This window comes from Pagrus pagrus, assembly GCF_965226575.1.
Source record: "Pagrus pagrus genome assembly, chromosome: 10".
Taxonomy (NCBI): Eukaryota; Metazoa; Chordata; class Actinopteri; order Spariformes; family Sparidae; genus Pagrus; species Pagrus pagrus.
Window position 1 is genome coordinate 13,731,230 of NC_140194.1, and position 27,670 is coordinate 13,758,899.

The 27,670-nt window shown below is 39.8% G+C and overlaps 1 protein-coding gene across 2 annotated transcripts; it reads right to left on the reverse strand.

Moving 5' to 3' along the window:
• Positions 1–620: 620 nt before the first annotated feature.
• On the reverse strand, positions 621–23,943 carry cd82b (CD82 molecule b). 2 transcript variants are annotated; one of them, XM_084364818.1, is made up of 9 exons: positions 23,768–23,943; positions 17,856–17,928; positions 16,598–16,670; positions 10,576–10,700; positions 9,208–9,282; positions 7,366–7,464; positions 5,342–5,515; positions 3,638–3,721; positions 621–2,600 (listed from the first exon to the last, which is right to left on the reverse strand). In XM_084364818.1, the coding sequence occupies exons 2-9, from the start codon at positions 17,916–17,918 to the stop codon at positions 2,523–2,525; spliced, it is 771 nt and encodes a 256-aa protein (XP_084220944.1). In that variant the 5' UTR covers positions 17,919–17,928; positions 23,768–23,943; the 3' UTR covers positions 621–2,522. The 2 variants fall into 2 exon arrangements, with proteins under 2 accessions (XP_084220944.1, XP_084220945.1); XM_084364819.1 differs by lacking the exon at positions 23,768–23,943 and adding an exon at positions 23,367–23,429.
• Between the last annotated feature and the right edge of the window lie 3,727 nt (positions 23,944–27,670).

A 27,670-nucleotide genomic window follows, 5' to 3' on the forward strand; every position in this document is an offset into this window, starting at 1 on the left:
GGTCCGTGCTGTGATTGCTCTGTTTTGCTCGAAAAGCAGCGTTGGTTGAGTCAGTGGTGAGGTATTAGCTCCTGGCATGACATGACATCACGAGACTCCCTTTCCTTGATAAGAGTCAATGCACTTAAATCTTAAGAGAGGAGCTTTTGTGTTTACTGCAGATGAAAAATCCTGTTATCAGAGGGAAATGAATGGCTGTGGAGCTCTTTGTTCCGTTCAGCCACAGGGTAGTCAGACCAAATTAACAAGAAAACACAAAAGCTAAATTGGGAAATAATCCAAAAAACACACAAAAGGAGAAATGAATTAGCTTAGAGGTGTAGGATTGAGAAACTGGGGAGGTAGTGAAATAAGTAATTTCTTTCGAATCAGCACGAAGCCTTAATTAAAGCTGCAGCTTCTACAAATCAGGTTTTTAAAACATAATTAATCCATTGATGAATAATCTTTCATTGTACACAGAAAACGCCATAACATACTAATTTTGCTCATCTGGTCCAAATGCATTTCAGTCAGAGGCTGTGACACTGTTGATTGTATACTGCCATCTTCTGGTTGCTTTAGGTATAAAACCTAACAACGGACCATGGGAAAGACAAAATATCAGTCTGCATGTCAAGTTGTGTTACCAATGTTCAGGTTTATTTAATAGTTCTCAATAATAAAAAGGTTTTAAACATGGCATACAGGTCCACAAATATTTTTTCTACTACATTGAATCATTCATTTTTTTGTAAAAGCGTAAAAATATCTTAAACAAACAGTAAAAAGCCTTCATCTCTTTTTAACTTAAATTAATCTTTCAATTTGGCAGGTCAGAAAATAGAAAATGAATTTAATTCTAACAGACATAACAGTTTTTTTTTTTTTTGAATGACCAGTCTCCTCCCTCTTGTGTAATCGCAGCATAATGAACATGATTTGAAATGACTCGTGAGGCATGAAAAACTACCAACAACATAAAAGTGCAACATAACCACTGAATTAACCATAAATTCATCCATGATAGTGTGTTTGAAATGAAGCTCAGGGACTAACACGACGAGATGGATACAGTCGAATGAGGAAACTCAACGCGACATTTTTGTAAAACATTTCCAGCAAATCTGACGAACACTATTTTTTTCTGGTCATAGCAATCAAATCATTCTGAAATATGCAATCACTGCTGGCTTCCAACGTTTTCTCTGCTCTTGTTACCGATAATATAAACCGGGCAAATTGACTTCTTGGAAAACAAACTCCCCCTGCAGAGAAGGGAAAGTACATTGTGGTCACAAAGCTGCTATAATGGTAAAAAACTTGATTTTTTTCAAAATGAAGGAAGCGTGAGGAACTTAAATAAAGATGCTATGGTAGGTTGTCTGTTCACAAACTCACGCTGTGCTGAAGAAATGAAAATATAGCTTCAAGAGCGATGACAGATTCACTCGAAAGGGTTCCGATTTCTCTGATTCAGACCTAAATAGTGCTGACGAGCTGCTGTGGCAGCCACATTCTGTACATCATAAACAACAGACAGGAAACGAAGAACAATAGGACTCTTAAAACAAGAGCATGTGGGTGACAGCTTTCCCATATAAAATGCTGACCAAGCACTAAAGTGCCATAATCCCTTACCGAAGTCATATGTACAGTTGTAAAAAAAACAGATGACATGAGAATATATATAAAAAAAAAGAATACAAAGAAATTAAAATACTCACTCAACACATCATACACACATTTACTTCATGCAAAACTAGTCAATTTGGAAAGCTACTGGTTACCAGTCAGACACGCCCGCGAGGACGTGATTTAGAGACGCTAACAGATGGATGGCGGAAACGAGGAGGAGGCGGTGGCAGTGGGTGTAAACGGAGGTTAATATCAGGGCTACTGGGTACAAGGAGCTGATGAAAGAAGCCAAAACCTCCACCACAGCAGCCCTGCCCTGGCTCAGCCCTGGGCCTCTCCTCCACCCTCTGCACCAAAAATACCAGCTGCAGGATCACATAGTGGCATTAATCCTTGAAAAAGCGTCTACCACGCAGCCACCCACACCCTCCCGTCTCCCTCTCATCTTCGAGCCCCGGAGTCAGAAGACGCTCCGGCTCTCAGCTCACCAAATGTCACTAAAGTGCTCTCTCTACTACTATGATAAGCGCTTCATTGAGGTCAGCCAAGGAAAACAAAACGACACATAAATGAACATTTGCATCGTATCAAACCGCACAAGTTCTCAGGCTTTCACCATTGAAATATTACAGAGACATCATAAACGAAATGATAAGACAACAATGGTAACTTGTGGAGTCCAACAAGTGTGTCAAGCTTGATTGAGAGGTGTGTGTGTTTATGTGTGTGTGGGACATATGGAGCGTGAGAAATCTGCACAGCTGTCGCGGCAGGAGAAGCTCAAATGGTGGAGACAGCTGTCTTAATTTGTGTGTGTGTTCATAAGAATGTGAGACAAGGAGAGAGAGAGAGAGGAAAAGAGTCGGTCCATCTGTGTGCGGTGTGAAGCTGGCTCTGTCTTCAGCTCAGTACTTCGGTACTTTGGTATAATCCTCCTGGACGACACTCTTGCACAGACACATGGAGAGGATCATTCCGAGGAGCTGGAGGAGATGGAGTTGTCAGCTTAGTTATCAGAGTTGAAACTGACAAGTGAAGCATTCACTCAATCATATAGATGTTGAAGCCAATAAATTAAAAAGACATGGCTTCCATCCAAATCTAGAGCGGATTTTAACCCAATTTCCAGAAAATCAGCACAAGAAAATCTGAATTTATGTCTGTTTCCATCTACTACAGTTGTATGAATGATGGCCGCTGGTTCATCAAGATAAACAGTTTGTAGAGCTAAATCTTCAATCGAGCACCATAAAGCATTGTGGAAAAAGAGGACGCAACAAGATGCCGTATTGCTTAATTTAATTTTAATTATAATTGTTATTAAGTCTGGCCTTTCTTTTTCTTTGATTTGGCAGTCTATGTCTTAAATACAAGAACAAACTGGTAAAAATCGTCCAGCTGTGCTGTAAGTTTACTGGTGTTACCCTTAACGACTCTACTCTACTCTTGGTCCATTGAGAACCAGAAGATGGTAAAAAATGCCAGTCAAAATTTCCTAAAGATAAAGGGAGATGTCATCAATTTGAATTTGTGTCAGTCCAACAAGTCATTTTATTCCAAAACCTGAAAATAATGTTGATTTTCATATAGGACAAAGAAAAGCAGCAAATACTCATATTTTGGACGTTGGAACAAGAGGATGTTGAGCTTGTTTGCTCGAGAAAGGACAAGCTATTAAACTGATTATCAAAATAGGTGCCCATTATTTTGTCAACTAAATTAATTTCTCTAGTTTTTTGTTGTTGTAATCTCAAAATCCACACTGCTTCTTCCTTTGTAGGGTTACTGCTGCTTTTTTGTCCTGAGAGACCCAGACTGGTGAAGCCTCATATTAGCTTTGTTTAAACTAAGAATGGTTCATTTGTTTGGATTTAGTTTCAGGGATTGATTCATGGCCAGTATGAACAAGAAAATAAAATACGTGTTCAATACATATGTGTGTGAGTATTGTATCATGACAGTTTTGAAAAATAAAAGCACAACTCATTCTTTAAGGCTAGTCTGGAAAAAAGATAGATACCTCAATGACTGCCACACCGACACAGATTCCCAGAATAACTCCACAGTTGTCCAGAAGCCATTTCTCCACACTGGTTATACAGCCCTGGAGGAGAGAACAGAGAGAGAGAGGTTAAGAAAGACATGGAAAGAGGGGGGTTTCAGGCCAACGTGCCGAGCAGAGATGAATGGCTACGTGATCCCAGCCGGACATGAACAGAGCCTTTTCAAAACACAACTGTTGGCTTTGGAGCGAATCAGTGAGGGGAAGAAAAACACGGCTTAGCTGAGCTGAGGAAAACTGTGAGAGAGACTAAAGTTTCTGAAACAGGCAGACCAAACAACAGAACAATGGAGCTTTCCTGGTGTTTGAACAAATCACACAGCACAAACAACACGCCTCGGCTGTCGGTGTTCACTGTGCTGATTAGGTACGACCACGCTGCCACACCGAGCTGGCAGAGTCAAAATGACTTATGTAATGAGGTTTATCAGAACAATGCAGGCGTGCTGTAGCTGAAGTATCAGCGTTTAAATTTTTAAGTTTATGTAAACCTCAGAGGGGCTGGGTAGCATTTCTTATTCATTAAGGTGTCAGGAGAGGTAACAGTAGTGGCATGACATTTTGAAGAATATGTACTTTACTTTGGTAGGTAAACTTAGTAGTACTTTAGCTAGTAAAAGTAAGTAAAAAGTACAAAGTAGAAGTTATAGTTTTCAAATTGTGATCTTGACAAGCATTTGATTAGTCTGTAACATGTTAATGATTTAACTACCCAACAGTATGAAATTATCAACAGAGAACAGACTATGAAGAAATGAGATTTCTGACATCATGTTGAAGACGTCTGTGCAGTATTATACAAAGGTGAAACAAAATAAACAGTTTTAGTGCCGTACTACCAGGCTACAGAGACGCTGCTTAACTTAATTCATCCTCAACACTCCTGGATGGATACGTCAGTATCTGATCCAGGGAGAGGCAATGGGAATACCTATTATAACAAAAAACAAATAGCCAATCTTCTAGTTGATGGTCTTCTTGTTTGCTTATGTAGGTCATATACAGGCATCAGTATGAGACTGAGACTGTTCCATAATCATTAAAAACTCCTTGTAGTACATTTAAGTAAAAGATCTCAATATTGCTTCCACCACTACAAGTTGCATGATGCACAGACTCTCAATGACTAAATGTGAATGTTTAAGCAATAACTCACTGTCTGATATTGCAAAAGACTTAATATAAGCAAACAGAAGATTAAAATTCATTAAAATGCAAGACATGTTTTGCAAGATATTGCCAAGGAAACCAAAAACAGCTGAGTGATATCCGACATGTCTGTGTGGTGAATGAATCATCGCTGATCATCAACCAAAATTAATACATTGACGTAAAAACCTGCATAGGTGAAAAGTCCCTTGTTAAAAAGCAGTTAGTTCATCAGTGCAGCCGACCACAGCTGCTCTACACAGCAGTTTCACACGCTGCCTGCGTGACTGAGTAACCGCAAAAATGATGAACCAAGTTGGAAGGATTTTACAACCAATGGCAGAATTATGCTGCTTTATAACAAAGATTTATTTGCATACTGCCATGCCAGCCTCAGATGGAAAAAAGTGGATGAACAGCTGTTGGCTTCATGAGTAAATTCACAATTATGATTTTCGAAATTACTTCCAACCTTAATGCAGAGAAAACATGGCAGATTTGGGTGATTTGTACCGTTTCATAGATGGGTGGATCTGGGGACAGGTGCTCACACAGGCCGACCTGCTTGATATCCGGTCCAGGCAGTGACTCGTTGCGACAGGAACAAGGGTGGAGCCTCTGAGTGCTGTTCCTGATCACAATGTTCTCAGTCCAGTTTCCTGGACCAGTCCATCCACAGCACTTCATCTGGTGATATGAAGGAGACGGAGGATATGAGTCGAGTGATTAGGTAGAAAAGAGGAAGGAGTGAAACAAAAAGGCTGAGAGCCAGAAATTAACGGTACAATAAATAATATGAAAGCAAAACTACAGTGGCAAATCCATTGGCTCAGTGAAATAGTATTTTGTTGTGCTTGAGATCAATCTGGGGGAAAGCAGCGTGGCAGGAAAGATAAAGAGAGAAGGAGGAAGGAGATAGTGAAGAAAATGATCAGATCACGGAACAGTCTGATTCAGCTTACTTCAAGTTCAGACTTGTTTTTACTAGCTATGGGCTGATAAGTTTAATGAGTCACTTCATCCACGTACAACAAACAAAACATATTTTCTCCCTTATCCTTCATGTGTTTGATCATGCAAATGGTTTCAGTTTTATGTGCTGTGATTCCAACATATCCTCCTCTGAAACTGAAACTGCTGCCAGCCCCAAACATTAGCAGTGAATGGAATTTTGTTTGTTCTCCTCAAAACATTGAAACTTTAAATTTAATAAACTCAACAGCAACATGCTTTCTTGAAACAGTGTCTCAGTTTCTCAGGATAACGCTTTCTTCACGAGAGAATAGAAAAACAATAAAAAACTCTTCACTGTGAGGTCTATGGGTTATTGAAGCAAAGTGAAGGTTAGACAAGTTGGTATTTTTTTATTTAAGTTTTTAATGTTTTGAGCAGCCTGCATAAAATTTCAATTACCTATATTGTGCTAGATACAAAAAAAAACAACTTTCTGAATCTCATTTCACCTTTATTTTACCAGAAAGTCCTACCGAGATCAAAATCTCTTTGACAAGAGAGTAGGTCAAGGTAGCAGGCGTACAAAATCACAACATAATACGAAAATGCAGTTTCCCCTATCTGTCAAACCCTAGGTACATTAAAAAGCAACTACTTCTTGGAGGGGTGTAGCTGGTAACTCAGAGCTGAGACAGACAGAAGGGGACACCGGTACTTTGGAAGTTTACCCAGTATAGCTTTATAGATAAAATTATACCAGTGCTGTTGTCATGTCGTTGACTAATTTTGTTGAAGTGGCCCTATACAGCAAGTTTATGTTGCATTGCTTTGACCATAATTACAAGCAACCATTCACATCAGCCTCACAGTTGTTTGTCCTCATCAGAGGTACTAGAAACGTTTGAATGTTTCCCCCACTTGGTCAAAAGAAGTGTCAACGGATTGTTTGTAAAAATGGCTGCAAACCACCACTTACAGCTACACAAAATAAAATTTTAAAAATGATACCAATATTCGAATTACTTAATTTAAAAAGGAGCTATACTTGGTTTGTTTGTATTTGCTTTAATTTGTCAACAAATTAAAAGGTTAGCTTTAACCCCCGAACCATGTGGAGTAAAGGTTAGTTTTCCTGTTCTTGCCATTCTGCTGACCTTGTGTTCATTGCAGCATTACAATGAAAAGAACATGCGACTATAGTGAAGGGTCAAGAACTCAATTCACACTGGAGACACCCAGTCTATAAATAAATGCACTCACGGTGCTGTAAGAGTCACTTCAGATAACACCTCTGACCAAATGGCATCTGTTGTTTTCAACCTGCTGCTGTTCATGCATCTATGCACGTAGCATGTATTCTTAAGATAACTTTGGCAGTGTCATGGGCAGTAAAGGGGGATTCATGGGACCAGCAATGCAAACTGTCACTTTAATACAACACACTTGTTTTGATGCATTAAGTTCATTCCTTGTTCAATGTTAGTGGAAGAAGACGTGATGCTGATTAAAAACCACATGAAGAAAATGGATATCTAAATTTTTGATTACATTAGACTTTTGTGTGTGTTGAAGAGTCTACTCACCGTCCTCTGAATGTAGTCCCAGGTGTGCTCTGTGGTTCTGTTCTGGCCTGTGTAGTTGACTATCATGCCCTTTATGATGTTGGACATCTCATGTTTCAACTGGAAATGACACAAGAATACATTCTCAACAATAATCAACTTATATCTTGTTTTAAGTTGATACAAATACTATAAATAGCTCTGTGCATGTTTGTATATGATCCAAATACAGAGTAAACAGATCGCCCACAGAGAAATCAATCTTTGAAGCAGAGTAGAGAGATAGAGTTTAAAAAAAAGTAAACACTCCCACACAAACTCTTTTTCTAAAATTTACTACCAACATCTGAACTTAATGTTTCTTAGGGCAACACCTCGGGTGGTATGTCCCTGTGAAGTCTCAAGCTGGGCTGAAACATTGCACAAACACAGCTTCGCAGAGGCATGACTGTGTGTTTATGTGTGTAAAACCACAGAGCGGTGGCAGCGACGTATCTTCAGAGCTCTACAGGAGACGAGCGACTGCCTCACCCTATTCTGGGAAAGAGCACCACCCTGCCCTGTGGTAAGCCTTAAACACAGGGAGTGTGTCTAAAGCTACAGATACACACGTGCGCTCAGAGATACACACAAACACACACACACACACAGAAGCTTGAGGGCTAACAGCTGAAAGAGCGACATCAGCCTCTGCCTATCCTGAGCGCTACAGGTGTGAGGTCTATCGAGGGAAAGGCTTTTCAAGTCCTGGGAGGGAATGGACATGTTCAGAGTCTGAAACCGGTCCAAGAGGTGGGTGTGTCCAAACACAACACTCCCTTCACACACACATCGCAAACAAACATGGCTGATTCTTTTGTTTAGGCCTGTTCTATTATTAATTTGACCTCAGATTCAAAAGTTTAAGAGAAAAAACCCTGGACAAGAGTTCAAACCTTCCCTCTGTTTGATGGTTACCAACATTAATGCTGCATTTTGTAACTTAAAAAGTGTGATAGTGACCCTAAAGGTGCCAAAAGGCTCCACATGTAAAGCTCACAAACAATGTAAAACTCACAAACAATGTATGATGTTCTGATGTATTTTGTAATATTGGATGTATTCTTGACATTTGGCTGCAATGTCTGTCTATTTTATTGGTCTTGTGTAAGGTGCATCACTTGTGATTTGTCTTTTTTAACGACTCATTTATGACTCAGATAACTGCAGGTTATGAAACATAGTCAATCGACCTTGGTGAGTTGGTGACGCCACCTTTAGGGGGCACTGTTTCATCAAAGACTTTGGTAGATAGTGGTTTCTGTCCCTGGGGTGATAATTACTGCCTTGGATGGGGCAGTGTTAGACATAACAATCTAATATGTCACAACCGCTTAGCTTTAGCAACTCTCATCCATCATGAGTTTGTCTGCCCTCTACTTCTTACACAAAACACCCACCCAGAGGGGGAACTGAGACGACTATGGAAACTTTCAGTCCAAAAATCTCGCTCCCTACTTCCTCTGTCACACATCTCCTAAATTCCACCTGCTTCATCTTACTTTCTACCAACTTTCGACCGAACTACCATTTTGTCACTTTCCATTCGCTGAGGTAGGAACATGTGTTACGTCACAGGATGCAGGGGGCTCCTCACAGCTTTGGCTAAGACCTACATGCAGTCAGCCACAGCTGTAAAGAGGGGGAAGCACAAACACCCACTAGGCCCCAGCTGTGCCAGCGGGTAGAAAGGTTGTGGGAGGAAGAGGGTTAAAAGGTGAAGAAGAAAAAACACTAAAAGACTAAAAAACATACTGGAGGACAATTTATAAAGAAGGGAAATTAAGAAAGGGGGGAAGGAGAAAAGTAGATGTAGTGTCTTACCCGATCTCTTTGGAAGTAAATGAGAACTCCAGCAGTGACCTGGGCGATGAGGATGAGGAGGAGGCAGGTGAAGTACTGCGGGGGATTAAGAAAAATGTTTATATAAAAATATTTACAATTACAACTTTTAAAACACTGACAATACAGCAAAAAAAAACAATATTCTCCAATTACTAATTGTAGAAAATTAAATAAAGAAGAAAAATTAAGTGGCTATAATCGAATCCACTAAATTACACCTAATCACCCAGCAGCAGACAGACAACAGTTAGCTACAAGCTGGCGGAGCATTTAGAAGCTAAAGAGCCAGATATTTCCCTCGGGAGTTGGTAGAGACCAAAAACAGGAGAGTGAATATTGGATTTACATTCATCATGTGGACAGAAACATGACTCCAAATCAATGTTAATGTTGCTCTGTAACTGTTGGATGTGTAAACAAGCAACTGTTTGTTAACAAATCTGCTATATTAACTTAAAAGATGGTATATCAATGTTGTGTTTACAACTTGTTTCTGTGGCCGAAAAATCCCACATTATGTAAGAAAACAAGCAGAAGTGAAGAACACTCTTGTGGAGACATTTTGCCTTTAACTAGTCATTAATCTGAGGTTAGAGTATTAGACATAATCTCTCAAGTCTTCTGCAAGACTAATGTAAGTCATAAAGATCCTTCCTTAGTGTAGAGGTGGTCTTTCTGTGTGTCTGTGTGTTTGTGTGTGTGATGGGGGTCTTGCACCAGCTGGTCACTGTCACTGGGAGAAGTAGGTCACAGCAGTTCTTCAGTTAACCCCTAGCAGGTTTAACGCTGCCGAGGTCACGCACCCATCCCCACTCTTGTTGTACCCCCTACATCTCGCTGGCTTTATCCCTGGCACCCCCCTCCCCTCTGTAAATCCACACATGCTGCGAGCCACCCGGCCCACACATAAGCAGAAATGCGAAAGGGCTTTACTGTCAGCAGGAATCTATCATGCGTTCTTAGCCGAGCTTGAGAATTCAAGCAGGAGCTTTTTAGGTGAATGTTTCTTGCCAAAAAAAAAAGTCTGCATTAACTTCAAGCATATAGTTAGCAGACGAACTGCTCTGGTTGATTAGAGAGGCAAAAACTGCTGAGAATCTTTATTATTTTGGCGGGGTATTCTATGTCTTTATTAGAGACTAAATATTAAAGAGAGACAGGAAATGTATTTGCTGTCATACAACAGAGCATCTAGTTTCCTGTGTGGTAATAACTGAGCTGTGGTAAGACGTTAGATCTTTCATGAGTGAAAGCTTCCTTATCGCACCATAGTGGCGGTGTTAACCCTGTGTCTGCCTCTTATTAAATTTAACCATGCTGTAGCTGTAAGTGAATGTCATTCCTCACCAGACCCAGCAGACAACGGATTTCGTAGATGGCTCCGATGCAGCCGAAGAAGCCCATGGCCATTGACAGGGAGCCCACTCCAATGAGGATGTAGGAAGCCACTTTGACTGTGTCTGATGATTCCTCTGAACAGACAAAAAACACAAGAAGAGTTCAACTCACATAGAACCACTGAAACTTATATAGGCACTGAAAACTATAAACCTGCTACGACAGCTTTATAGCAACAATTTGCAGTTAAATTCAGGTCTTTAGCTCCTTTTTCAACAAAAAACACAACCACCTAGCACAAAAATGCACTGACACACATCTCATCTTAATAGAAAAGCAGATGTAGGATGCTAATCTCTGCTCTTGTTTTTCTACTTTATCCACAGAGTGTGTGTGTGTGTGTGTGTGTGTGTGTGTGTGTGTGTGTGTGTGTGTGTGTGTGTGTGTGTGTGTGTGTGTGTGTGTGTGTGTGTGTGTGTGAGTGTGCCCGCAAACAAATGCAGCTCAGAGGAAGGCCTCGTTCACATGCAAAACCCATTTTCATACAGATGGTTACAGCATGCCAAAAATGATTCACAGCGCAAACCTTTCACTTCTCCAAACTCAGAGCATTCAATTGCTTTTCTCCCACAAAAGATTATTTTTAATAGGCCACCAGAGAGAGTTTGACCAAAACAAGTCAATGTGTGGCAAGATTAATTGATTTCCCTCTTTGGTATGTGGAGCGGGAGAGCTCCTGGAGGAGAGGGGTGCAGGGACTGAAATGGAAGATTGGAAGGTTGGAGAGGAGATAAACTGGAGCCATTATGTGGCTGTGTGTTATCTGAGGCTGGAGGAGCTCCAGAGAGTCAGAGCTCGGTCTGCAGACGAAGCCAGAATCGGAGCTCTGTGAAACGGCTCCAACTCCTAGAGATTCCTGGGCCAAGAGAACCAGCCAGAGCGATCAGATAACTCACTCCCATCCATTTGGTGAAGAAGCTGACAGACACAGCAGCTCCTCCATCGCTTCTTGGCTCGCTCGCTAGGAAGCTGAATAGAGGCAGCTCCAAGGTCCCTTATCATATTAGCTGCTGCTGCTTCATGCAGTCATATACAGTACGCACTCTGGCAGATGTGCAGTGATTATGAATTATCCCACAGACAGTAAAAACAAGCTGTCTCTCCAAATATAAGTCTACTGTGTAAAACTCAATGGCTGCACATACACTGAGGCAACATTTGTTCACACATATATTAGACAAGTCAAACTGTAAGTTGCTGCTTGTGATTTAGCACCACCTTACTTTGCAGACCTCCTCAGTCTTGTCTTTATATTCCATCATGGACACTCATTATCACAGGATGCAGGCTGTATCATTATCCCAAAGATAAATAAGCAATCTGAAGGGAGGCAGAGTATTTTCCTCCCAAGCCCCAATTCTTTGGAATAAACTACTTCACTTGAACACGTACTCAAACACCAAGGACATTTTTGAGACAAGACTTAAAACCAATTTATTTTTTACTGTCATAAATATGAATCTATAGGTACAAAAAGTTGTTTACAATAACAGCTTATTCTTATGTAAAAGGTTAATATATTTTACATGTTGGTCATTATTCTGTTATTTTATTTTTTGTGTATGATGTACTTTTCTTTGCCTTTTATGGACAGCTGATGGTAGAGAGACAGCTGGATTTGAAGCACAGATATTGCAGTTATATGCATCTTAACCATTTGCCAAATAGGACCTATATGTAACTGAGTTGAAAGGTCAATAAATCAATTAACAAAAATGTACCGACAACTTTGTTGATAATCAATTAATAGTTCCAGTAATTTTTCAAGCAAAACTTCAACCATTCACCAGTTTATGCTTTGGATTTGCTGCTTTTTTCAGTTTCATATCACTGTAAACTGAATATCTTTGGATTTTGGACTGTTAGTTGGACAAAAGCAAGACACCTGATGATGTCACCTTGGACTCTTTGACATTTTTACTCATTGTGTACTGCATTTACTTTGAAAAATGAATTATCTATTTTTATTTTATTTATTTAACTTTCCTTTTCTTTCTTCAACCTTCCTTCCTTTACTGTGATTTTGTCTTCCTGAGTTTCCTGCTTTTTGCTTGATTGTCAAAGCGCTTTGTAAACTCTAAATAAAGTTTATTATTGTTATTATTTTCTACATTTATTAGCCCAAAAAACATGTACTCAGGAAAAAAATCGGCAGAATACTAAAAAAAGAAAGCAAATGTTAGTTTCAGCCATTTATATTTTGTACATCTTGTACTGAGTTACCAAATTACTATAAAGAAATCTACTAATTTATAACACAGACGCAAAGTACGCAAGCTTGCACAAGGACATCATTATATGTATGTACAACGCCGACTGTTCATGGTTTACCAGAACGGTGCATGTTGAGGTGGTTTGACAATAATTGAAAGCTAAAAGTACTTCAACATATGCAGAGTGTTCATGTGGCTACAGGGTAGCATTTAAAAGGAGGCAGACGAGCGGACTGTATGTTCTATATCTGGCAATCTGTAGAAGCATGTTATTTCAGTCGCTCTCTGTTTCTCTCTCTGAAACACACTGAACATGCAAAACCAAAAGTTGAGAGACACTGCTCGATGCAGATCAATATCTCAAGCAGAGATAAAATAGAGAAAGCAGTGACGCAAGTTTAAGTGTCTAACTGGTACTGCACGATGCATGTTCATCAGTTTTTCTGCTACTATGATTACAGTTGTCAGCCTCAATGTTTGCTGAAAGGAACAGAACTGTTTCACTGCACTTGTGGCACATTTAGTAGGCATAACACAGATTTATTTGGTGGACCATTCAAATATTATATTTCCATGTAGATCATAAGCCTTTTTTCCCTGATTATTAATTGTGGGAAGTGTAATAGAGATTGATGTTTGTGTGCGGTTTCCCTGCAGCCCAGTGAGTAAGTGAACACTTGTTCCAATGAAAACACACACCCTGGAGTTAGAGGAGACATCATGCAACACTAATGCAACCCCAAAACTATTCTCCGCTGTGACCACTTCTAAAGTCAAAATCGAAGCAGTTAAGTCTAATGTTCTTGGCTGTACATCTAACATTTGGACACCATGTAGAATCAGTAGCTAACATGGAACATATTCAGGGGGACTTTTACTTTTTTAGTTGCTATTTCAACTCTTGAAATGAAAGTGTTTTAAACTAAAGATAAGTGGTTCCTCTCAGACCATCTGCCAGGTGTATAAAGGTTTTGGAACAACAGATACTTTACAACTTTCCTGCTGCAGAGCTAGCTTCTAGTCCTGCAGTAATTTCACACCTTTTCCCCAAGTCAGCATGTGTTCCCCTGGTTACTGCTCTGCTCTGTCGTGTAACATGGCAAGTTTCCATGTGGGTCACTGAAAGATATTCTAAAATAGTTCTTTGGGTGTTTTCCATGGAACTTTCCATTTAAAGAGGCAAGAATTATGGTGGCCTACAAGAAAGCTGCTGAGGGAGGAGGCGGGACTGTTTGCAGGTCCTTCTGTAAACATGACCAGAGCCACACATTTAGCTTGTACAGAGCTGAAGGAAAGTCATGGTTGGCATTATATACAGATTTAAAATGTAAACATAAGTAGATCGACTTTGTGTGGAATTTCTAGAGATTAAGCAGCTCCTCCACTTAAACTGTTCCTCTCCTCTGTCTTCGTGACTTTGGAAAGTTTCTGAATTAATCTGCAGCATATTTCCAAACTCTGCTCTGGCGCAGAGACCTCCTTTTCCAAGGCTGACTTTTGTTTAAACATAAGGCAAGCTGTGTTTTTTCAAGTGCTAGCAAGATGAACTCAAGGCATCATATCACCGAAGTAAAGTATTAACAGCATTGTGTTGATACAGAAGGGTGTCCATTGAGGGGAAGATGCCCTTTTAAATGAAAAATAATGGACCCGAAACCAAAACATTCCCAAAGTTCCCTTGCCTGAAGTCATTGGGACAGCTGCAGATGGCCTCTATTAATATAACTCATAAAGAATGGAAACTGAAAACACACAGATCCTGTTTATGGTCAGGCAATGGTACGACTTCTGAGGGGAGCACGAAGAGTCAATAAACAGAGCTGCTTGCAACATTGGTTTTTGTTCCTCTACAGGGTGCAAAGACATTTCCAGTGAGGTTAGAAATCCATGGACCTAGGGAGGAGGTTGAGGTTGACCTATCCTTGGTACAGGGAACAAAAATACATGGGAGGAGAGAAGGTCATCGAGCCCAACATAGGAAGGGATATCCTCAGGGTATCAGTGAAGCAGGATCTCTGCTATCTCTGGAGGAACAGCTGGATTATCATAACAATAGCACTGGGGCTCGCAGATATGATGGATACTGTACTAGCCTTTATGTTCTGGAGGCCTGACTGGAGATAAGCAAACTCAGCTCAATAATAACCTTGAAGCGATTGCTCCCTGAGTATTGACCTCCATAGCTGAAATATGAGCCAGAGAAAGACAGGGCTCAGTCTGACTCCTTCAGGACCCAAGGTCAGTTCTGGCTGGTCTTCGTCAAAACTCCAGTGTTTTCACCATTTGGGAGCCAAAGCAGCACAGACCGCCAGCCTAAATATAGATTTCTCCAGCTCTGCTCAGCCCTCAGAGATCAGCCGTTCTCATTTCATCAACTGCAAACACAAGCTAAAAAATTTCAGGCTGAAACCTACGCTTATTTTCTTGTTTAATCAGTTTATTGTTATGTCTTTAAGAAAATAGTGAAAATCACAATATCCCAGAGGTCGAGATGATGTCTTCAGACATTTTGTTTGTTTTGCCTGACAAACAGTCCAAAACCAACAAATATTCACAATGAAATACACCAGTTAGAAACAGCAAATCCTCACATTTGAGAAACTGCAACCAGAGAGCATTTGGCTTGAAGAAAAACTTAAAATAGTTGTTGTATTTGAATCAAATAATGGTCTGGTAATGATGCCTGAGTAAAGATATTCACTCTTGGAATATTTCATTAAAAATTCATAGCTGTTGATTGGCACATTGATGCACGCTATTACCACATGTGATTGATCTGTAAGGGTTAACACTCATTATCAGACATAACTATGTGACCCACGTCATATGCTCACCTCCCACTGGAAAGGTGTATCTCTCTGAAAGAAACGCTATATTTGACTTCTAACACTTACATTCAGTTGGCAGATAATAAATTGAAAGAATTCTTCTTTATAGACTGATGCTGGGAGAAAACTCCACTGCTGCTCTCGGCAACGCTCCATCTGGGATGAATACACTGAAAACATTTATTACAAGATTTATGGCAACTAAGAGTTTCCATCCGTGGTTCCCTGCGCTTTTGAGGCAAGGCTGGAACTGGGTTTCATTACTCTCTTTTCACAGTAGATAACCAAAGTTAGACATAGTGTTGTCAATGACAAAGCTGATAACTTAGCCTTATTTTGGGGGCATGGTTCCTTTTTTCACTTCGCACTGTCTAAAAAAAGATCTGTGACAACATGTGTGAGGGTGGGAAATTCTATCTGTGCACCTCTGCCATCTGGGCTTCAAAGTACAACTCAGTGGAAACTGTGGGGAAAATAAAGTTGCTGTTTTTCACCATAAGATGAAACAACTTGTGATGCCTTAATAATCATCAGTCTGTCACCTCCCCCTGACTAACCTACTCCCCTGGATCTGCACACATGTGTTTGTCTGTGTTTGTCTGTATGTCTACAGGGTAGCTTTCTGAGTGGCTGAGGAAGTCATTAAATTTCATCTGTGAGTCACATTTTTGGTTTGGTGCGAACATCCCTTTGTGGTTCCTTGGGGAATGAGTCCTATGGGATAAATTTCACATAAACTACACAGAGTAGAGCCAGAGTTTTTTAAGATTTGACAAGCACACTCTCCAATCTCTATTTCCACTTCAACTGTGCTCAGGACAGCTGAACTGACATGGGTCAAAAGTGCTGAATGTTTGCCAACATGAGCGTTATCACTAAAGGACGTGGCAGCTGGACTGCGGGGGTGTGTGTGAGTGTTTTAACACTTACGTAGAACAGCAATGAAGCTCTGGTTATCAAAGAGGACCCAAAGGCCAAAGCCCATGATCAGTGCTCCGAAGATCTGTGAAAGGGGAAACAGAGAGAATAAATCTTGTATGAAAGTAAAACAGAGAGCTTTATTTCTGTTCCTCAGTCTGTCACATCTGGGATTAATCAGTTCCTAACTCTTCTCTATGTCCCTTTCTCTCACAGTGACGTGCAGAGGGAATGAGGATGTGGAGAGGATCAAGAGACCCGCTCTTCCCGTTTTTCTCACAATTAACACCAAGCCAGCCACAGATCTATTAGTCATACTCAGTCTGTGATATCACATTCAAAGCAGCAAACTAAGCAGTGGTAAGTGAGGATAAGGAAGAAAAGAAATGAGAAGAATCATCACCTCTAGACCGGAACATTTTGTCTCTGGCGTCTGAAAGCCTCCGAAAATTATCAGTTTTACCTCATGTACCCTTGTAATGAGGTTATGAAGTGCAGAACTCTATGTAATTATGAGGGATCTTGTTTAGACGTTGTGGGGCGCTGCAGTGGGGGCAATATCCATAGATGAGAGGCTGTTGATTCGCCAGCTTCCCCCCTTGGACCGCCACCCCTCCCCAACCCCACAACAGTCATTAGAGCCCTGGGTAAGAACTGTTCATTTAGAGCGACTGTTATGCTCCCGGCAGCCATCATTAGCCCACCACTTCCTGGCTTCCTCTAGCCTCCACTAGTCTAATCTGTCCACATGGACAAACACTGACACAGACACACACGCTTCCTATTAGAGTCGAGTGTTCACATCAAACAGTCTGCGTCAGGTTTACAGCCGCAGTCTCATTGGAAGGGTCTGGACATCCTCGCAGAGGCAGTTTTAGGAGTCTGGGGTAGTATCAACCCCTGGACTTTATATTGTGGCTGGTTTGAGAGAGGAGGAAACAAACCTGGTTGTTCTATGGTAATCTGTAATGTGTCTCATCACAGGGACAGACACATTTCCCTATGTATCTCCACTAATCTCTTGTGCTATTTATAAAAGAATGCTTATTCAAATAAAGACTGCTGAAAGGTATCAGACGACTCTTTATGTGTCATGACTGTCTGATTCAGCTGAGAGAGAGCAGAGCATACCTATCTTTTTTATCTTGGGTAAACAAGGCTGCTGACATAGTGGAAGTCATGTGACATGATTCTGACAGGGCACGCTATGCTCCTGCAGCAACTGCAGCATGGCCACCAAACAGTGAGGATGTGAAATGTGATTACTTACAAAGAAGAGGAGGTTGAAGAGGAATAGAAAATATTTGGTGACTGTGATGCATCCTTTCCCCATGGCTGCGCCTCTGGAAGACAGAAGTAAACAGAATTTATAGGTTAAATTAAACATCTGATGGTTATATCGCAGTATAGTGTGGGTGGGTCAAATAGAGAAGACGGATGGAGAAAAGAAACAAAGACGGCTAGCCTTTTGAAAAGCCTTGCTTTAATAGTATAATAAGTCAGCCACAGGACACACAGGAAAATCTGCACAGTTGGGTTCCTGATTAAACAGCTTTAATCTTCAAAGCAACAACATCAGCCTAATTCATTTTCTACAGCCATGTTGCTCAAGTATTAAAGTGCCCAAACTGCTCTAGTCCCCACGTTTACAAGACAACAATTGGCCATTTGTCTTAGAATATTAGATTTAATGATGGTGGTGTACACGTTTGAAAGCAAGCTTGTGAACAAATGTAGTTTTATTCTTGACAAACAAGAGGAACTACCCTGGTGAGACGGACCGGAGGGAAGACCACCACAAAAGTAAAGAGTGGTGAAGTCATGATGACTGTGTGGAGCCCATGACAGCATGTGGTTAGGCATGCTATTGTCATCACAAGCAGAAGGAAAGCAGGCCCATCTACAACTGTGTTTACTAGCAGCAAAAAACTTTGTTAGAAGTAGAGTTTTACAGTCAATTTTATGAACTACTTAAAGCCGACTGTACAACAAGAGCATCCCGTTTAAAACCATATCCAGCCGTGTTCAACAGGTCTGGCTCATGTCGGATAACCACATAACAGACAACACCATAATGTTGTGACTCAAGCCCTCGAAAGCAAGCTGAGAGCTGTAGCTGTCTGACATTTAAAGTCTGGGCATGTTACACTGACGTCTGGGTTATTTTATGATCAGTTTACTGTACGTATCACTCTTCTTCATTTATAATTCCCATGTACACAGATGTTATCATGAGCATACAAGCCTACACGTATGACTGGTAGGTGACTTTTCTGTGAGTAACATGTTCCTCTGAGGAAACACCTGTAGGCCAGGCCAGCACCACACATACAGCACAGTGGGGACACTTCATGAAACTCTCTGGCAGCACGGATCAGCCTGGGCTCCACGAGTCCAAAGAAAATATTTACCACAACCAGACCTTTTCCTTCAGTGGGAGAACTGAAAATACAACCAGCCATTGTGGTTATTTGAGGAGTCTGAAAATATCCTATAAAGACAACTCCCTGTGTATCAGATGACAAGCTGTTCTCTTCTCCCTGTCTCTTGTACATCAAAACTGTAGGTTCTTCCCAATGGCTAGGCCTATAATGGTGTGTATTTAGTTAAATTTTAAACAGTGCATACTGCTTTTAGAAGCAGAAACCCATGACCTTATGTTTACTGTGTATAATCTCTGAATATACAAGGTACAGTTACTCACAAACCTTCAAAAAAGGTCCTGCACTTTGCAGTGTTTTGTTTTTGTTTTTGACCTACGTCTTTTGTTGTGATGGATTTCTTGTTTAGAGATTTGTGCGCATGTGTCACTGAAAATTACTTTTGTGTTATGACAGATGACGTGCTGAATGGGTAAATAAAAATGTTTATTATTAATGTTTTATCAAGCAAAACATCACTTTCTACAGGGACTTAATATGTTATATTACCAGTTAAATAACATTAAATTTACCTTGGAAACACACTTGAGTAATTTGCAAATATATTAACTTTGCAGACAACTCGAAGTCATATTTTTGACTTGTATCTTCCTCTTCAGTCAGTGGTGTATTTGTGTGTACATGTAATTGAAAAAGGAAGAAATAATATCGAAGCAAATTATACATCATGAAAACAGGTAATGAACTGCGGCCTACTCTGAACAGGAAACGGGGTATTTAATAAGAACTACACCCGGCTAAAAATGTTATCAGGCTGTTCACTTGCTGTTTTTTTCCAACTATGGTGTTACTTTTACCCCTGCCTTCTGACTAAAGGGACACTGTGTTATTGTGTTTTTGTCTAATCTAATCTTCCCAATTCGATTCATGGGTCAGAAATAAAAAAAAAATTGAAAGTTAACATTCACCAAGTAATACAATTTGAACTTCTGGGAAATGTCACAAGAGCACAAGGTATTTCGAGTAACCAAATGCAAACATGGGCAACTGAATATTGTATATCTCTCTGATCCAAAATGTGTGGCTGGGTTTCAGCTTTATGTGGAAAATAAAGTCTGTAGAGCAAGCCTGTCAAAAGACGGCTACAGTTAACATTGTTATTAAAGGCTATTAATTGTACTTGATAACCTACATACCAACACAATATCATGTTTACAAAACTGCACACAGTATAAAGTCCAAACTACATAGCAGATAACCCTGCAAAGTAGATAATCCTTAAAGGAGATTGCTGGTGTTTATGTCTAGATGGTGAGCAGCAGTGCGGATTAAAAAAGGCTTAGTTATGACAACCATTGTTTGTTGACTGAGCCCTGTCCATCTGAAAATAATTCCCAACAATGCCTCAATGCTGCTACTTATTATATCTTTCAAACAACAATAAAAAAAATAGGCTAACAGGCCCAGTCCAATTTATTCTGAAGCAGCCAGCAGACTATATTGAGGTTAGCAGCCAAGCCAAATCATAAATACACTCAGTGTTTCTGCAGAAATTCATGCAAGCGCAAACATTGAGCACACACTGTAAACTGTGGGGGCATTTTATAGGTTTATTTCTGCTTAACCTACCTAGAAAAAACCCAATCACACTGGACTCCCTGAAAGGAAATGACAAATCTGTTCCGAGGTGAAAAAAAGGAGCGAAAACTGTGATGGAAATTCAAGGCAGAGCCAAACAGCAATTCCAAGTACCAGTGACATTATAACCTTGTATAACAGCTTGTATCCATAATGCTGTTGACAGCACAAGAAGATAAGAGAGCAGAAGCAGACAAGAGTAAGCTCAGTTGTATGGTGCAAAAACCATGTGTAGAAAAAGAAACAACTTGCTCCAAGAAAGCTGCAAATGAGTCACCTGGTCTTTCTGAAGTCTGTGACCTCCTACAGCCATTTTCCCCTCTGAAGCCCCCTGTTTCCTCCCAGTGCAGAGGAGGTGTTCAATTGAAATTAGTGTTGGTTTATTGAACAACAGAAGCATGGGGAATGGAGACGATTATGAAGACAGCACTAGTGGCAGATTGCATTGACTGTGTCTGTAATAGACCCAGCATGGATCAACTGCAGCTCCGTTGTACTCTAAAAGGCAGGCGATGCGCCAACATCCATCTACCACCACCTCCTATCATGTTCATGTATGACCCATTTACACATCTGTGAGGCCATCAGGCTGGCACGAACCTGCCAACACCATCCTGGTACTAAAGCCCTTAATACCATGTCAGAATCCTGCTTTAATAGAGGCAACAATGTTGTTTATCCATCTGTAAGGACAGGATGTAGCTCATGATCTACTGTATAGTGACAGAACTACGTGGAACAATTAGCATTTTTGTTTGAGTAACAGGAAACAGCATAACCACAGATACTTTTCTGAGAACAGCTGAATTCAATTTTGTAAAGGTGAGGACTAGGCCTGGTTGTAAACTTTCATTATCTAAATATTGTATGCGTCTTTAAATGTTCATTCATCTGGATCATACAAAATCTGTAGTCTAGACAATATTTCATCGGTTCAGTTGCTTCAGTTAATAAGCTTAAACACATTTTGTAGAATGGAGGGGATTTCCCATTGAGTAACTGGGTCTCTTACTGTATGACATGTCTGCTAAATGCCCTTAATGTAAATGTAACATAAAGGCCACCATCCAGTGGAAATGATGAGACATCAGTGGCAACAACACTAAACAGAGCATAACTGTTTTTTACAAACTACTACCAGATATTACTGATCATCTACGACACAATGAAACTATCACTACATACCAGAGGCAAAATTACTTAAAAAATTACTTTCTTGGTTTGTCCAGCTAAAACCATTCAACAGAGATTTATCTTATGAAAACTGAAAAAGGATGTGCCATTGTTGCAACAAGGGCAATTTTTTTTCTTTTTCCGCTGATGTAAAACACAGAAAAAAAACTCATGTTTCTGTCACAACCGGCATCAAAAGTGATGGAAACACCATTAACCTCTTGAAGCTTAATGTGTACATCACCAGTAGACCCAATATGAGCAATATGAGGCTTCATTCAGTTATAGCCTTCCTCCAATGTCTCCTGAGATATGATTTTCCACTTGCAAGCAACAATATTGCAAAAAAGCTTCTATGTCAAAAACTCTGTGGTAATGGGATGTTGCCTTCAATGTGGCATGTAGGTCTTACTCATTGCTTCTTTACTTCTTTGTCTCTGTAAAGCTCACAACCTTCTTCCTGTCAAGGCCTCGAGTAAATACACGTATCCTAATGAAAATAGGTTTGTGTCCCATTGAAACCTCCCTGACAGCTTTGTTGTTATCGAATTGTGCCGACTACCAATGTCACATAAGATATCTGTACATAGCCAGGGCTTCTGTTAAAGAATACAATATAAAATACAAGACACATACATGCAATGTTGTATAAATATCAAAACAACAAAATAAAGATATTGTGTAAAAATATTTCTTTGGTAAAAGTGAAAGTCACCCATTACAATAGTACTTAAGTAAAAGTCTTTAAGTGTCTGATATTAAATGCACTTAAGTATAAAAAGCAGAAGTAAAAGTAAATGATGTATATCCTGTATACTATGGGTTGATCGATTATCGGTACGGCCAATTATCGGATCGATTATTCAACATTTTGCTGGTTATTGAAACTAATGGGTTTTTTTTGTCTGTCGATAAAATAAATTAATTTAAACATGCACCCTTCTTCCTCTGATGCCGCCAGTAATCTGCAAAGTAACTAGTAACTTAAGTTATCAAATTAATGAAGTGGAGTAAAAAGTATAATATTAGCCTCAAAGTACCTCAAAATTGTACTTAAGTACTGTCCTTGAGTAAATTAACGAGTTAAACTCCATGCATACATACAGTAACAGTGCAGATAATATTTACTTTCTGAGCGGATGGCTCCATCAGTCACTTTACAGCTGAGACACTGGCCCCTGTGATGAGGACAGTTTTTCTGTCACACTGTACAGTCTCTAAATTGGCTTATACCTCTGTTAGGTGAAAAAAAGACATTTCACCATTTCACCATATGCTGGACCCCTGACAGTAAAGCTAAATTAGCTAATCCTGGAGGTCCATTCATACTGGGGGGCCATATGACATCTGCTTTAACGTTTATGGGATTAAAACCAACAGTACTGAACTAATTTAGCGTTATCATAAAAGATTAATCACAACATTTATGTCACACAACAGCAAAAAGAGCGATAACACAGAGCTAGAAAATGTCTCCAAATTCCCCGAAAAGTTGAGAAGTCCCCCCTGACCATGGAGGACAGGTCCAGCCCGTTAATAGCTCTCTCTCTTGGACTGAGCCTGGATGTTGAGTTGAAACTGAAACTAACCGATTTATACAAACTTATTTCAGAGTCTCCAACACTTTATCGAAGTTTATCAAACGTTAATCCAAACCAGCTCCGTTAATCATTTCACGGACTTCACAGAACGTTAACGTCACGTTACGTTAACGTCAACTGTAAACTAACGTAACTTTAGCCGAGACAGCTAACTTAGTTAACCGACTACTCTAACACGTTAGCTAGCTTTCTGATAAACTAGCAGAAACTTGGTCATTATTTTATTTTTTCGAGAGCTAGACTTTAAGTTTTCTCCTGGCAAACCAGACAGCTGCGAACTGACAACGGTAACTTTAACGTTTAATACTCTGGTGTGAGTTAGCTCATCTTGTAGGCTATTATTACTAGCTAACGTTAGATATGTAAAAGTGATGACTGCTAAAACTTACTTTGCCTTCTTCTCCTGAGGTGGCTGAGAGGTTGACCGTCTTCTGTCCTGCTCGCTGTGTGACTAACGCGTCTCTGGTGAGAACCAAGTACCGTGTGTGTCTATCTGCATGTGTGTGTGTGTGTGTGTGTGTGTGTCTGGGTAAGTGTTCACACCCCTACCGTGCAGCAGACTGTTTTAACCCTCTCCTGACCTGGCAAGCCAACTAGTCTGGAGCAGCACTTAGTGGTGGGCCACAGGCCAAAAACAAGCACCCTTGTAATGCTAAGATGTATTAATTATTGATCCCTTATTAATAATTTGGGATCCTTCACATTTAAAGAGCATTACGCAAAAAATAAAGATCAAATAATGAAAGTGATTAATACAATATAAAATAAATAAAAAGGGCATAAACATTGTTTTACTAATTTTTTATTAATTTAAAAAATGTTTTCACTAGAAGCATCTGACAGGCTAAGTGAACCTTATAACGGGCCAACTGTGGTCCGCTGGCCCCACTTTGGGCAACCCTGGTGTAGAGGACACACAGGTGGTGCATTTTCTTATGATAACCAGTGGTGGAGGAAGTGCACTAAAATATTATAAGTCCTGCATTGAAAGAGTATGCAAGTATGATCAGAAAAGTATGGAAGCCCATTAAAGAAAAAAAATTATGAAAACTTTGAGATAAAAAGAAGAAATAAAAAAATCTAAATGATTAAGGTGAAAATTAAATGTATGAGATAAATGTTTTAATCTTACAGTTTTCATCCTATTTTTTTTTTTTCTTTAACTGGCGGAAATGGGCTCCCATAGAAAAGCATACTTGAAAGTACTATGAATAAAAATACTATTGTGGTAGTTTGTTGATAGTTGGTTGAGTTGGAGCTAATTTAAACTATTTTGTATAGGACTGTCATTAATGATTATTCTCATTATTGATTAATAAGCTGATTATTCTCTTGATTAATTGACTGATTGTTGTGAGAGCCCAAAGTAACATCTCCACGATGCTTTGTTTGGTCCAACCAATAGTCCATACCTCAATGATTAAATATGAATTTAAATAATTCATAGGGAAAGCAGAAAATCCTCTCAAATATTAAGAAAAGGATTTCTGGAGCATTTCTTGACTAAAGTTAAAATCTCAAATTTATATTTGAGTAAATGATAACTGAGCACGTTTTCATCTGATGATCACATAAGGCCTGCTTGGTGGTGGTCTTTACATTATTCAACGTTTTTCTATAATCATCAGGAAACAGAGCTTTTAATAACGCAAAATAATTATACTTTGCTCCTGCAAAAACACAACATAAAAATATGTAGTACCAGAAAATTATCAACTGGTTATATTTACATGTATGTTGATAGTAACCTGTCGCTAGGGTTAACCCAACAACATGTTTAAAACAGTCTTTCAAATGATCCGTTGCAAGCAATCTTAAATACTGTTTACTACCATGCCTTGAGAAACAAACCAGCACTCAATAGATTTACTGGAAAGTATGGGGAGAATGCGTACGCAGTGGACACATGGGAGCTTTTTGCCTATAAACAACCCTGAACCACACACACATTTCCTGTGCCACACAATCCCCCTTTTCACCCTGAGCCCAGTATGTGAGTAAAGTAGGGAGAGCTGGGGATGGGAAAAATTAGGCTGGAATATGTGGGAGGCTAAAGATCTCCGTGCGGACCTGAGGATGATCCTGTTATGACATGTTCAACGCCTTCCAAAACAGAAAACACTAAACAAAGGGTGAGATTACATAACACTGTCGAGACATGTTAGAACAAAGTTGTGGGATCTGCTCTGTGGAGTGATACGCTTTGTTAAATTTAAGTCTCTCCACTTTCAAGGTAACTAAAGGTAGGGAGCCTGTTCGAGGCTGCGATACGCTGTCGGCTATCAAATAAGAGTGTGTACCTATGCTTAAAAATTAAAGTCTCACCCTCGCTGCTGGGCATCACTTATGCAACATGTTTGAAGCGTACTTATACTCACATCAACGAGAATACATGAGTGGAGTTAGAGTAGATGTTTTGACTGAATGGAAAACTTTTCTCAACCTTAATATATAAGTTATTCATTTCTGGTATTTCAGTTTGTTGGAAGTAGATTCAACAGCTTTTTAACTGAATTTAAAGGCCTTGAAACTGTGATGAATACACGATTGTTCCAGCAGACAACTGAGTGTCCATGTGGCCGCTTAATAAGTGCCAATTTACATCATTTGTATTTATAAAGCAGCAACCATTAGTTGATCAGTTGATTAGTTGAAGATTAATCAGCAACTATTTTGGTTTTTTAGTTACTTTCCAAGCAAAAATGTGGTTTGTGGTTCTAGCTCCCCTAAAAAGTGAGGATTTGCTGTTTTTCTGTCAATGCGCAGGATGAGGAGAGGTGTACTGTGTTACATCTTTGATGCTTGGTGCTCACACGCAGTCAAAGTGGATGGACAGTGTTTCCCAGATGTCGAACTCTGATTGTTAAGATTCCTACCATATTATTATCACCAAGTCGCTGCTGCTTTTTACATTCACCCCCGTGGCAAACTCAAAATAATTCCTATGTTTTATGTATAAACTATATATAACTAGCTGTATATTTGTTCAATGTTTGTGTGGCATGCAGGAGTTTACAATGTTGTGTTGTGCAATGACAAGTAAATCATCTTGAACCTTGATTTGTGAATATCTTTTGCCTTCAGAATAAGACAAGCAACTTAAGATACCACTTGGGCCTAAGGAAATTGTGATTTTTCACTATTTTCTGACACTTTATGGACAAAAAAATTAACTGATTGATCGAGAAATATACAGCTACAGATTACAGCCCCTATATACTGTATGCCAGAAATGACGATGGGGAAAAAAAAAAGATTACATCACTTTTGAAGTCTTCAAAATAAACAAGTGTCCTTTATTTCAAACTAAATTGTGGAAATCCATAACAATTCATTTCTGAGGTACAATATAGCACATATATACATAAAAACACGATGCTACAACTTGAAACAGTTTGACCTGGCAGGCTATTCACAACAGTATAATATATGTTGGATCTACATGAGAGGGAACGTATAGCTCAACCTACTATTCCTCTAAAGTTTCAAGGACACGACTTACTGATGTTTTTGACTAATTTACGTCAGAGAACCAGGAGGATGAAAGAGCTATTTCTTTGCCTCCCTGTTTCTGCCCATCCCCCTCAAAACTGCCCCATCCCTCCTAAAATAACCTGCTTCACAGACCTTTTTCATTTCACCAGGCTGATGATTTGAGGCCTGTAGTATCGACGGAAATGGAACGACATTTTTCTTGAACTCCATAATTACCATGCTAGTCAGGACAGAGCAGTAGGTTGGGGCGCACAATGTCACTCGGGAGAGCTGCATCTAATTAAACACTGGCAAAAAGATAATTACAACTTTTCAGGAATACGTGAGACCTCACCCATGTTTCACGTTCCCTATCTGAGCCGAGAGCTCACCCAAGCAACGAGCACATCTGCCCTCGATGCCGGACTCGCTGCTGCAAACCCTCAATCACTCCGACCTCAGGACCACTCCCTTCTGGGGCAGGACTGAACGTGGTCATTTGCAACAATATGGACCACCTTTGGAGGAGAACTACAGTATGTTTCTTGTTCGACTTAAAATAATGTTTCAAGTTAAATTTACAAAATGAGTCAACTATCTTTAGGGTGTCTTTGACTGGCCTTAGGTGCTGAAGAGGTTGACAAATTAGCTTGGCTGGCACTGCTCTGAAACACTGAGCTGGGATGTCACGTACCTGAGGGCGTGCCAGGTATCGGGAGGTAGAAAATATATTAAATCTCATCTATCGATTGGGTGAAAACTGTCAAGTGTTGTGTCATATCTGCTTTAAAGGACGAATCATTAATTGCCTTATAAAT